This window comes from Pleurodeles waltl, chromosome 9, assembly GCF_031143425.1.
Source record: "Pleurodeles waltl isolate 20211129_DDA chromosome 9, aPleWal1.hap1.20221129, whole genome shotgun sequence".
In the NCBI taxonomy this organism is placed as follows: domain Eukaryota; kingdom Metazoa; phylum Chordata; class Amphibia; order Caudata; family Salamandridae; genus Pleurodeles; species Pleurodeles waltl.
This window is the reverse complement of record NC_090448.1, coordinates 1,092,924,230-1,092,938,219: the sequence shown is the minus strand read 5'-3', so window position 1 is coordinate 1,092,938,219 and position 13,990 is coordinate 1,092,924,230. Positions and strand designations below refer to the sequence as shown.

The 13,990-nt window shown below is 42.9% G+C and overlaps 1 protein-coding gene across 3 annotated transcripts in view; it reads left to right on the top strand.

Annotated features, from left to right (window-relative positions):
* ZNF106 (zinc finger protein 106) overlaps positions 1–13,990 on the top strand; it is a 331,145-nt gene that overhangs the window by 62,469 nt on the left and 254,686 nt on the right. For 2 of the 3 annotated variants that reach the window (XM_069208786.1, XM_069208785.1), the window contains one exon: positions 6,939–7,000. The exons of the other annotated variant lie outside the window; for it this stretch is intronic. In XM_069208786.1, the coding sequence (XP_069064887.1) occupies positions 6,939–7,000 (62 nt within the window). The remainder of the gene's footprint in view (positions 1–6,938; positions 7,001–13,990) is intronic. 3 annotated transcript variants of the gene reach the window in all.

Genomic DNA, 13,990 nt, shown 5'->3' with positions numbered 1-13,990 from the left:
TCCAGTCCATTGCTTTCAACTCTCAATGGGAGACCTGAATCTTCTTATAGGATGAAGCCCTTCTGCCTCTTATGTTCCTGTAGCAAGGAACAAGAGGCAAGTCATATGACCCTTAAGCGCACTTCCAGTCCTGGGGTGCCTGAAGGAAGTCCTAATCGTTCTTTTTCTAGACAGACAGTATCTTGTTTTTCTTACAGGTATTTTTTCCAGGTTCAAGAATCTTCTGTTTTTGGTGATCATGTACCATTCTTATCCTGTGCACTAGCCAGTCTTTGGTTAATTGTGGATTGGTGAATTCCCAGTCCAGCCAAAACCCAACCTGCTTTTACAGCACTTTTTTTTTTACAATTTACTGCCTCATTCAAGATGGGCCTAGCCGCCCTCTGTCTTCAGGCGTCTTAGTGACTCTGTAAAAGAATATATTCAGTTTCTTGGACCCCTCCTTTGGGATCTTCAGCTCAAAAGAAGAAACAATTGTGTCAGCCCTTTGTGTTCCCATCTGTTCCTGGCCCCTCACACATAACTAATCCTTGATAAGTGGTCATGTTTGGCACACATTACACCATACTGTTCCTAGAGACAGTTCTATTCTACATGGTGGCATTTGTTAACACTGGGATATTAGTAGTCTCTGTAGTGGGACTTCCAGGCAACTGGCTTTAATACAGTGTGTTCTCAGGCTGCACAGCGTGCACTTTTATTTAGTTTTTTCACTACGGCTATCATAAATGTGCTTTCACCATCGAATTAGATTTCTAATAACAATTGAAAAAGGATTTGAATTATATCTCTACCATTTTCTCAGGCTTAGTTATGAAAATCTATTTTTATTTGCAATCCGGTCTGGTAATGGGAAATGTTTTTAGCTTACTTAGTGAGACGCAGCTTTTGGGAATTGTTTACTTTATTATTTAGTATGTTCCCCTGTTATCAAGCACTCATCTACAAGGGTTTAGAATGCTGTGTTACACTGTGGAAGATGTCACATGGAAGTTTGACTAACTTAGATTGTGTGTGCAAAATGTACTACTGGACTTCCTTTTCACCCTGTCAACTGAATCTGCTGAACATCACCCTGAGCATGGGGTACCCTTTGCCCGTAAAGATGTGTAAATTGCAATAAGTACGGATGCAGTTACATGATTGTTTGGAGCACTGATTGGTATCGCAGGGTGAGGACTACATTTGGGATGTGGTTTAGACCTATTTTAAACTGTAATACCGCCAAAGCAATGGAGTTTGAAAGCAACTTGACTGTTCATGGAAGAGATTATAGACTCCGTCAATGAGATCGACTGCCAACTTATAAACTAAGAACTGTAACTCTTGACATCAATTACATTTTGTGTGCAGGATAGAGTACAATGTTGTCTTGGGCTAAAGTGTCTGTCCTTCTTCTCCTGGTTGTGCAAGCCAGGAAAAGGTCTCTGACAAAACGTAAAAGGATATAACAGACCTGTTTCATGCATTCTCAAGCTAACAACTGTTTGTTCTCTGAATATGTGTAACGCCTGCAGATGTTATCATGGGGTATCAGTATTTCATTTTTAATAGTGCTACTATTAATTAATATATGACTGCTATCAATTAAATTGCATTATAACCACATTTGTGCGGATGTGTCTTCTTTTTTTGCATGGTCATTCCTACTTGCTGCATTTTAAATAATGTGTGTCTTTTCCAAGACAAAGACGCTTTGGCCCAGATCATGAGTGTCCTGTTTTCAGGTTGAGCGCGCAAGCACTCTGACTTGTTGTAATCTATCTGTGGGCTTTAACCACGCCCAGCACATGCCCATCACTCTCACTCATTCATGGGCTTGCCTTTCAAAAATCCTTTGTTATTGTTGGTAAATGCTTTTCGTTTGCCCGTCCTTGGGGCAGTTTTGTTACCACCTTGGCCATCGACCCAGTTACATGGATAATTGCACGACTGCCGATATGTTTGAGTGCAAGAGAACTTATTTTTCCTTTTATGTCTCCTTTGCAGTCACACTTATGACAGCCATGGTGCTTTGAGTTGGCTTGCTTATGTCAACTGTTTTACTTTTCATTTACAAAAAAAAGTGCAAGAAAGTCCAGTTAGGAATTTACAAAGCTAATAGCTCTAAATCGAGCACACGCAAGACCCGTTGCGTTGCAGATGCTTGTTTGGTGCTGGGGTAATGTAGGACTAGAAACCCAACAGATCGGGAATGTTTACGGTGCTACACCCCCCTAATATTTGTATTTTGTGATAAATAGTGGGGTATATGTGCTTTCAGTTGGGAGATGTCCGGTGTCTGTCGGATGTCACCAGGACTTTTTACGCACCCAGACAAAAACGCACACACAGTCTCTCTCCCTCTCTCGGTGTGAAATGACTTAAAAAATGTTGGTTATTTCACAAAATAATGTGTTTGCTCTCACTTAGTATCCCTACCAACAAAATAATGTGTTTGCTCTCACTTAGTATCCCTACCAATCCTCATTCTTCTCCCTTTCCTCTGCTCCTTAAGCCCCTCTCAAGCGTCCTACTTGTCGTACAACGTATTTTAACATTATATGCCAGCACGACTGCTGGAAAATCTAAAGCTCGTCCCCCACCAGTTTTACTGACCAAGCTACGCCCATGACCACAAATCAGTGATTATGCAATATTGGTGCTTTAATGTGTGGTTTTCCTCAGTTCAGGGAGAAAACATTTTCTGCCTGTTCTGAGCAGTTGGAAAGTGTCAGTAAGAGGGCCTGTGGGATGTCAGTGGAAAGGTCATGGCAAACATGAACATTGTCTGATCGCACTGTGATGTTGCAGAGGTTGGGCAAGGGACAGATTTCGATTCTGTCCACAGCCCCTGCATCTTCTACCCTGGTCCAGTGTCTCAGACACAGAATTCTTGAATCTAGAGTTTGCGTTCGGAATTCCGCTGAATTGAGGGGATTGGGGAGGGGATGCCTTAGCTAAGGTGTAACAGGTTTTTTTTTTCCATTCGTCGCTATATTTGTTTTAAAATAGTAGGCGAGCCAGAGCCCGATAGTCCTTTGATGCCATACACTATAGTTATAGGCTGCTGTAAATACACCCCGTAGCTTACTTATGACATTTACCTTCCACGCCAGTGTTTCAAGTTACTATGTCCTTATTGGAAAGTTAAATAAACTAATAGTCTAACCAATTTTAAAGCACACACTGTGGCACGAATGGCAGTGTCACAGTGCAGAGAGTCATTAAAGCAGCAATACTAAAGTCCATAAAAGTCAGAAATTCCAGTGAAAGCATGCAGAAACAGTATATTGCTACCTATTCTCTGGTACTAGAACAAATACTGCAGATGTAGCCAGGCTTGGGATCTTGGGCCAGCAAGCTACCCAAAGACACATATTCTGAAAATGATTCCACGGGTAGGAGCGGATGCATCTTCAGTGAGATGTCAAATAGGAATAACTAGCAATCAACTGTAAATCATGGCTCACTTTTGAAGGAGCTTCTACATTTTTGCGATTGCCATTGTCCTTTAGATATTGTTAGAAATGGGTTCTCTAGTTGGCAGTCAGTTTACACCCTCTCCAAGTAGGGACCCTCAAGCTAGTCAGGGTAGGGGAGATACTATTTTCAGATAACCCCAGTTCACTCCCTTGGTAGCTTGGCAATAGCAATCAGGCTTACCTCATAAGCAACGTGTAAAGCATTTTCACATAACACACAGTGATACACTGAAAACACTATTAAAAGACACCACACCAGTTTTAGAAAGATAGCCAATAATTATCTGGGTAAAACAAGACCAAAACGTCAAAACTCCAACATACACAAGGAAAGTTATGAATTTTTAAAGATTAAACTTCAATATAGCTCTTAGAAACACAAATGCTTCAGTTTGGTGTTATCACGGCGTCCTGACGGAGTCGTTCCCAACAATCCGAGGCCAGTGGCGCAGGTCACGGAGTCGCATCGACCCCCCCAGGTACTGTACGTTTTGAGGTACAGTCAGGAACAAGCAAGTGCACTGAGCCGCGGAAGCAAGGCGTCGTTGGATCTGGTGCGGCCTCTGTTCCAGGGGCTGCGGAGCAGTGGCGTGGCGTCATCGGTGTGAAGCGTCAGGTCCTTGCTGCGGAACAGGAGTGATGAGGGGACGTCAGTGCGAAGCGTCAGGTCCTTACGCTCCGGCGGGGTCGATGTTCGGCGGGTCAAGACACGGTGGGGTGACCTCATGGGGTTGCGATCACGCCACGGGGCTGCAGGCGTCGTGGTGGAGTCAGGTGTCACAGAAGTGGGTGACTCTGCACTCAGGACTCACAAAATTACGGGACGTCAGCTGGGCTGCGACAGCGTCCAACGGGGACCACAGCTTCGGTTGCAGGCAGCATTGTGGGGTCAGGCAGTGGTGTCAGTCTGGGCGTCTTCCGGCATTGGTGCACTTAGTTTTTCTTGATTTTCAAACAGCTTTCACTCCCAAGGGCCCAGAAACTGGAATAGGCACCGCCTGGCGAGTTAGGGTGCATAGCAAGTGAACCCAGAGGCTGGTAGGTGAAGTCTTTGCTGTCCCTGAGACTTCTTAACAGGAGGCAAGCTCAGTCCAAGCCCTTGGAGAAACTTCACAATCAGGATACACAACAAAGTCCAGTCTTTGTCCTTTCAAAGGCGCAGAAACAGCAACTGCAGGCCGACCCGGCAAGGCTCGCACAGCAAAGGGCAGTACTCCTCCTCCAGCTCTTCAGCTCTTCTCCTTGGCAGAGGTTCCTATTGATCCAGAAGTGTTCTAAAAGTCTAAGGTTTTGGGTCCACTATTTATACTAATTTATTTCTTTGAAGTAGGCAAACCTCAAAGGAAAGTCTCTGTTGTTGACAAGATCCTGCCTTGCCCAGGCCTGGCCCAAGACACACACCAGAGACTGTATTGTGTGAGAACAGGCACAGCCTTTTCAGGTGTGGGTGTCCTCTTCTCCCTCCCCAGTCTAGCCCAGGTGACTCATTGGGATATGCAGGACACTACCCAGCTCCCTTTATGTCACTGTCTAGAGGGAAATCACAAACAGCCCAGCCGTCTGACCTGGATGTGGATTCAACAGGCAGGCACAGGCACAGAATGATTAAGCAAGAAAATTACCACTTTCTTAAAGTGACATTTTCAAACTGACAATCTAAAAATAAACTTTACCAAAAGATGCATTTTTAAATTGTGAGTTCAGAGACCCCCCCCAAACTCCATATCTTTATCTCCTCCCAATGGGAAATTGCACTTAAAAGATAGTTAAAGGCAGTCCCCATGTTAAGTTAAGGGAGAGATAGGCCTTGCAATAGTGAAAGCTGAACTTGGCAGTATTTCACTATCGTACATGTAAAACACAGCAGTACAGTCCTACCTTTTAAATACACTGCATCCTGCCCTTGGTGCTGCCTAGGACCTACTTTAGGAGTGGCTTACATGTACAAAAAGGGAAGGCTTGGGCCTGGGAAGTGGGTACACTTGCCAGATCGAATTGGCAGTTTAAAACTGCACAGACAGACACTGCAGTGGCAGGTCTGAGACATGTTTACAGGGCTACTCATGTGGGTGGCACAATCAGTGCTGCAGGCCCACTAGTAGCATTTGATTTACAGGCCAGGCCCTGGGCCCCCTTTAGTGCCCTTTACCAGGAACTTACTAGTAAACCAAATGTGCCAATCATGAAAAAGCCAATCAGCAATACAATTCACACAGAGAGCTCTTGCACCTTAGCACTAGTCAGCAGTGGTAAAGTGCCCAGAGTACCAAAACCAGCAAAAACGAAGTTCAGCACAAAGTCAAAAATACAGGAAGCAGAGGCAAAAAGATTGGGGAAACCATGCCAAGGATGCCAGGTCTAACAGTGATAATTTGAGAATTGATAGGAATGGCTATTCCAGTGTACTGTATTGGAGCTTCCAATTATCTTAGCGTTTCTCAATCACTCAAAATTCAGCCAAAATGCCATTCAAGTAGTGCCCCCATGCCAGACATTCTAAGCCCGTCATACAGTAACTCTTGAGATACTCCTCAACCACGTATTGTAGAAAGTTGAGGTACTCACCGGAGAAGGACGTATTATAACTGCTAATGACCTGATTTACAAAGACCCTCTGTAGTCGTGGTGGGATATTCACAATGAGAAACTGCGGTGCGGAGATCCCGCCACAACTGCTGAGCCAACGCCACGACTGCGGAGGCTCTTTGTGAAACCGGGCCTCAGTTTTTTTTAATGCGCAACAATGGAAGTTGAAGCAGACGTAGAAACATTTTGCACTGTGGTCCTTGCCTTGCCTGTTACTGGCTTCCTGCAATACCATTTCTGTACTTGATTCTAAGTGAGGATGCAGTGACCCCTGGCACGCCCCTTGTAGTGTGAGTTCAATAACTTGTGATCCTTTTGAATTAGAAACAAGTTACTGTGACAAATCTCATGTTTACACAAAACACAATATCAGAATCACATTTATCCACTGCCTACTTGTGGATTTTAAGGTGTGTGGAGAAGATGCTGTATATCTCTGTGTATGCTATATCGTATGGCAATATTGAACCACTCATTTGTCATGCATGGCACGTACTAGATCAATGGGCACTCATAATAGTTGTCTCCAGCTGATTTGCAAAAGCATGTTTCAGCAATGTGAAATTTGATTTCATGATTTTGTATGTTTGTTGCAGATATGCAAACTTTACTTATTTAATATATTTGAGGGTATTTTTTTAGCATATTAAACTCTATTCCCTTTGAAAGGTAAATACATGATTTAATTTTTTCTATGTACTTAAAGAGTTGCATTTTGTCTGCATCATGTGTTCAATCCAGTGTGTGATGACAAGCGCAGATGTCTGTGCTTTCATTACTAGAAAACAAGGCCCGTTCACAACAGCTGCCCCTCGTGATTTATTTTCTGACCATACTTGAAGGGAGCAGCTGTTCCTTGCCAGTCTTAAATTTTCCTTTCTGTCCTAGGAGATGGATGAACACATGAGAAGCATGCTTCACCACCGAGAACTTGAAAATCTGAAGGGCAGGTACATCATTGCTTGCCTAACTGTTCATGGTCAATGTGAGGTGGAAGTCTTGATTTTTATGTTTCTCATATTTACTGTTTAATGTTAGACGCCAAAGCTAAGGTGTTTGTTTTCTTTGACATATTTGTTACTAAGATTAAGACAAAAAATTGCTGTACCCGTTTGATGACATTGTGGATTTCTGTGCTAAGAATTGTTTTTAAACAATTTGTACGAAGAAAAGACACAGACAATGAAGTCTGTGGTGAGCATCAGTGCTCTTTTGCCAGTGGCAGAGTGTGGCATTCAATACCTAGCTTTCTGAGGATTAGAAAATTGTGCAAGGATAATCTTTTTCTATTTAGGTTTCGCCTCCATAGTGCTTGCGCTGTGCTTGTGAAAGCTATTAAAATTTATTATAAATCTTAAAAGGAACTTAGGGCCAGATGTAGCAAATTTGCAAATTGCGAGTTGCAATTTGCGAGTCAGAGCGACTCGCAAATTGCAACTCGCAATTTGCAATGCAGAACGGTGTCTCAGACACCGTCTGCGAGTCGCTATGGGGTCGCAAAGACCCACCTCATTAATATTAATGAGGTGGATCGCAAATTGCGGCCCCATAGCGACTATGGGCACTCGCAAACATGGAGGCCTGCTGTAGTCAGCAGACCTCCATGTTCGTGACTGCTTTTAAATAAAGCAGTTTTTTTTTTAAGTGTAGCCCGTTTTCCTTAAAGGAAAACGAGCTGCACTTAAAAAGAAATCTGAAACCTTTTGTTTCGGTATTTTTTCAGGGCAGGTAGTGGTCCCTTGGACCACTACCTGCCCTGAAAAAATGTTTTGTGGTCCATTCACAAAGGGGAAGGGGTCCCATGGGGACCCCTTCCAATTTGCGAGTGGGTTACCATCCACTTCAAGTGGATGGTAACTGCGACTCCATTTGCGACCGCATACGCGGTCGCAAATGGAATTGCATACCACTGCGACTCGCAAATAGGAAGGGAACACCCCTTCCTATTTGCGAGTCGGAAATGCATTTTGCGAGTCAGTCACGACTCGCAAAATGCATTTCTGCATAGGAAACACGCATTTGCGAGTCGCAAACGGCAAATTTTGCCGTTTACGAGTCGGAAAATGTTTCCTAAATCTGGCCCTTAGATCCACCCTTCCCCCCCCCTATGCTTTCCTTGCTTTCATTAGGTCCTGTGCTGGCCACTTACTTTTCCTCCGTTTCTATTGGCTGTCATACTAATTTATTCTATTTACTAATGCTTGTTCTTCTTGTGTTAGCTGTTATCAGCGTCCCAAGGCCCAGGTACTGTAATCAACCGCTTTGGTTTCGGCACTCACCAGTCACTCCCCCCGGGGCAACACGCACTCATCAGTCCCCCGTTCACCCCCACTGAGTAGAGTCGCAGCATCTGCCTAGAGTCTGGGTGTCTGACATTGTCCGATCCTACGAACGCACTAGTAAAAGTCCTCTTGCCTGCTAGTCGCTAAGCAGCAGCGTCATGGAGCAGTGACTTTCAGCTGGCAGCAGCCGCTGTGGCTGAGCCCAGCAACATGACCTCCGCTTGGACACTTCCTGGTCAGAGCAACAATGTCAGGCTGCAGTGACTTTCAGCCGGTAGCAGCTGCTGTGGCTCACCTCAACGATATGATCTCCACTTGGACACTTCCTGGTTAGAGCTTTACCATCAGCTACAGCAACATGTCTGAAAAGGAGCTTCTTGGGACCAGAAAAAAACGAAAGGTTTAGTTCCCGTACCTGCCGCTCATGCCTCTTTGTCCTATTTAAGAGTGCCATCACCCCCCCAAGCCTGCTGTGCTCTCGCCAAGTAGTTATTTCATTATCTCGGGCACAAAGGTTCAGTGTTAAAGCATTGACTCACTGAGCCAGCCCTTGAAATGGGAAACCGCTGGTTCAGAACTCTCAACTTACGCAAGCCCATTCGTAAATAGTTCTTGTAATGTTCGTTTTCAAAAGGCATAATGAATAGGACTACAAGTCCCCAAAGTTTAAGTTGAAACGTGTACTGGATGAGTTATTCATGCACAAATCTAGACCACTTCAGAGCTCGGTTTAACATTGCCGACCTCCTTTCGAAGAAGATACTTGATAATCCAGGTTGCAAGTATTCACTACCGTGCTTAGAACTGTGGTTCAAATATTATTAAATTCAATATGGCTCACCTAAGAAATGTCAGTGCTCTGCTTTTAAAAACAAATGAATTATTTAGAGCATGTTGACTGCACTTATTTATGTCTTGCAGTTAGCACCATATGCACATTGCGTGGCACCTGATTTGGTTGCCTTTGTTCCAGCATAAAATGTGATTCTTATCTTGCTGTTGGCATATAGTTTTGAATTCCAAGATGATTTCCCTACACGGCCTATGTTGGGCTTTTGGTTATTGGGCACATTAACTGTGAATCCTTGTTGTTGTAGGTGCGTCTGTGGGACAGAGAAACACAACTGCCTTTGGGCAGTTCCCTCTCTTTTAACATTAACTGGAAGAGTCAGCACAGGATTTAATCAAATGATTTACACTTGAGGTTTTGTTGTTGTCACAAGGAAAATAAATCTGCTTCCAGTTGTGTGTCTTGTGGAATATGTGTGGATTGGTTGTTTTGGTAAACCACTCAGTTGTGTCTGGTTATGACAAGTAAAGATTCACAATCTTCCATTGGTTTGGGACTGTGAAAACAACAGTGTATGCTCATGTCTGGTTGTAATGTGTATGTTTGTGTGTGCTGTACCTTTTTAGGTTACGCCTGCAGGTTAGTGCGTCTTATGTGTCTTTTGTGGCTCATTCAAATCATCCTAACACAGACACTTTACACTGTCGCTGATGGCAGGTTAATTTGAAGAGGGCTGTCAGGACTGCTTACCTACAGCTGCCTCTGGACAGCATCATTCAAAAGACAGCTTTAGTTTCAGGTTCTCTTGTTCAAATTGTGTTGCTTGAACGCCAATTTACTAGTCACTTTTTGTGGCAGGCTACAACTAACAACTAAAAAATATGTATTATTATTCACATAGGCGAAACCTAATGCATTTACCAATGTTTGTTCTCTTTGCTGCCTGTCTTTCTTGATCATTATTGAGCATACTTTTTCTGTAAAAAAAAAAAAAAATCTTCCTGCTAATCCCCTGTTCTTCACACAACCTTTCATAGCTATTTAACAAAAAGACTTGCATAGCAACATTTTATAAGAATCCATTAGTTGGACATTCTCTGAGATGCGGGTCAAGGTCACTAAGCACTTGAAAGACCTAATGATTAGCCTGTGTATTACACTTTAATATGGTACACAGCTAAAGTAACAATAAAATTAGGAAAGAAAGTTTACCTGTATAGCAAGGAAAATTGAGTTGAAAGATATAACACTACACTGTATTAGCCAAGCCATGCCAAATCCTATTCCGTGCCATGCCCTTTCTTATTCTCTTCTCATTTAGGATTCTTGCATAGTTTGCTGATGCTCAAATAAATAAGAAGTAAACATCGGAATGTGCCTTGCGGCTTTTCAGGGCTCTCTTTACCAGTATTGTAGAAACTGTGGAAAAAAGGTTTGCATTAGAAAAGGAGGCAGGATAAAACCGTGCTTTCATCGCGTTGACCAGGAAAACTGTAATTATTAAGACCCAGCCTACAGTTATCCATGTTTCAAAAGATTTGTATATTGGAAAGTGGAGTGGTATAATGTTGCTGTATCTTTAATAGCATTAACATTTTCTTGAATGTAAAATCACCATTTGATGGTTAACTGATCAGAGACTCATGTTGTGCTTCTATAAAGCCTACCCACCACTAATGCTCACTTGAGTAGTCTGTTTAATGTAAAATACCCTAGCAACTGAATCTTCGGACCTGGCTGCTACCTTTAAATTATTCAGTAATCTGGCTTCAGACTCTGGCATTGGAAGACCTTTAGCCTCTTAGGGTTTGGATCTCAAACAATGATAGGTAACTCTTGGTGTACAGTACTGGGCATCTGAGGGATCCCATTTTTTCAACCATTCATACATACAATGTAGGAACGTGCAGCTTTCACCTTGCCAGCTTCCACTGTCATTCCGGGATATTTCCCTGATTGGCCTTACTAAGGAGTGACTCTCACTCGGAACAAAAAAAATGCAAAATACCTGGCTGTTAATAATAGCACATGGTGATGACAACTTGGATCTCCCAACTGGGAACTATTTGCAAGTACATAATACTTGTCAGAAGATGGGCACAGATGTTGGGGCCGTCCTGGTCTTCCCGTCGACCAAGGTCTCCATCCTGTACTGACATCCATTCGCTGGCCTGTTCAAGGAGTCGTTCTTGTGGATGCCATTCTCCATCGACATCAAGAGGTAAATCACGACTCAAGAGGTCGAATTAAAAAAAAATGCGGATTTCACTGCATACGGCTTCCCGCCATTCATCCGCTAAGGAGTGGAGGTCAGAGTCTACCTCGCGTCTCCCTCCCTTTCCAGGGGATGGGCAACTCTAAACCAGATGCGTGAATCTTACGCTTCCCTTTGCTCTGTTTTTGGTGTATCACCTTCTTCTGGAGTGCCTGTGGGTCCCTAGGAGGTGCAAAGTTCCTTGACTGTGTCCACGCCGGCAGGTTCGCCCTCAACTTATGATAGGCCTTCAGCATCAGTTGACGAAGCCGTTATGGCGCCGGTGCACAGCCTTTCAGGGTTTCCACCTTTGCCGCTGGTATCTGATCAGCCGACTTCGGCGATTTTGCTGGTGGCACCAATCGAAGTCGAATCCCTCTCTTTGTCTATAATGCTTTACTGAAGGTAGGTAACTTGTTCGTTAAGGACATAAGCCCTCAAGAGCAGGAATATCTGACGCTGTAAATGTAAAGGAGAAATGAGAGGAGTTTGCAGGCCAAGGAACTAGAACTAAGAAACAAAGCAGGGACATTTTGCAAACTGTTAAACTGTCTGTTCTCTATGGTTTATGAATATGAACATTGAGATCCTAGGGGTTTTTACCATTTAGCATCAAGATGTGCCATGTGAGAACCCTACTGATAGCATGCAGCAAGGAACCAATGGCAAAAAATGTACATATTTAAAAATACCAAAATTGGTAAAAATATTTCTAATCTGTAGGCTATTATGTGACTGAGATGCCACATGGAATGTGAATAGGCTGATTTACATCTGTAATCTGCAGTTTACTGGTTCCAGTCCTTGACAAATTTCAGTAGGTTAACCTAATTGGTGCGTGCGACGGCCACTGGCTGACGCACGCACACCATCCCTGGTGCAGGTCACAACCAGTGGTTGATGTCAGTGAGGGATTTTTTTTAAAAGTAAAACTCCCTCGGGAGACACGGAAGAGCTCAGAAAATAAATATAAAATTAAAAATGAAACTGACAGGGGGGTCTCCCGTGAGCAGGGCTGACCCCCTGTTGGGGCATTTTTTTAAAAACATATGTATGGTTTCCCTGGGGGGCCACGATCGCCCCCCCCCCCCCCCCCCAGGGAACCATACAGCTATTAAAAAATCTCTCTCTCTCTCTCTCTCTGTGTGTGTGTGTGTGTGTGTGTGTGTGTATATATCACACAAAACTTCCTCTTATTCCATACGTCAGTAATCCGTATGTTTAAGAAACTGAAGTCCGAGTCACAAAGTCAATTACTGCAGTGAGTCTTGTTTAATGGCACAAATCACACTCTACGCGTTTCGGAAAATTGCTTTCCTTGTTCACGAGTGACAAACGTTTCGTACATTATTGTTTATATTACAATTTCTCCCAATCACCTACTTCAATAAAACAAAAAACGGACTTTGGAAACACATACTATGATTAGGAGGAATAATCGGCGGCCATCTTTTACTGCCCACAATATACAAAGTAATCAAGTTCAATTTCAGAAAATGATACCTATATTGTGTCCCTAATTAATACTATGCGATAAATCAACTAATCAATCATATACATAGCTTCATTCTAAGACAATACACAACCCATCTATTATTTAAATATTGTTTTGTTCGTTATTTTCATTTTTCGTTTTTTTTTTTTCAGAACGTGGCAGCCATCTTTGAATGGTAGATTTTCATATGTGAAACTGAATATACTCCATACTCAATTTAGATGTTCACAATATAATATTCTCAGCGATTATCTAACATGATTGCTCAGATTATTGTAAATTAAATGTATATAAACTCATTAAATACATCATCTATATTCATCATGAATGTCCAAAAAAATATGTTTCTGCTAGTGAGAGATCGGACTTTTGTCTAGTGGCAGTTTTGATGCCATAAAGTAGCGCAGAGGTTTTATATGCCTGCTGCAAAGATCAAATCTGTATTTTATGTGAATAGCTGAGTGAATTAGTAAAGCCAGCCATTGCCTGTGCTATAATACAAATTAAATTTACGTGCAAGGGGGGCTGTGGAGAGGTGAAGGGGATTGAGGCCCAGCAGCCAAGGGGTTAATACACTGCCCTAGAGATGCACATTGAGCACCAGGTATCAAGTTCTAATTCCTGCCAGAAACGCTTGGGTGGTTACACCTTCCACATTGGTCAATATATATATCCTTGAAGCCCCCAGGCTGTATTTCCAGTAAGGACGTGTAGGAGGCTGGACTGGCTTGTAGTGAGTACCAAGGGGTACTTGCACCTTGCACCAGGCCCAGTTATCCCTTATTAGTGTATAGGGTGTCTAGCAGCTTAGGCTGATGGATAATGGTAGCTTAGCAGAGCAGCTTAGGCTGAACTAGGAGACGTGTGAAGCTACTTCAGTACCACAAGTGTCACTTGTACAATATCATAAGAAAACACAATACACAGATATACTAAAAATAAAGGTACTTTATTTTTATGACAATATGCCAAAGTATCTCAGTGAGTACCCTCAGTATGAGGATAGCATTTATACACAAGTTATATGTACACAATACCAAAAATATGCAGTATAGTCTTAGAAAACAGTGCAAACAATGTATAGTTACAATAGGATGCAATGGGGACACATAGGGATAG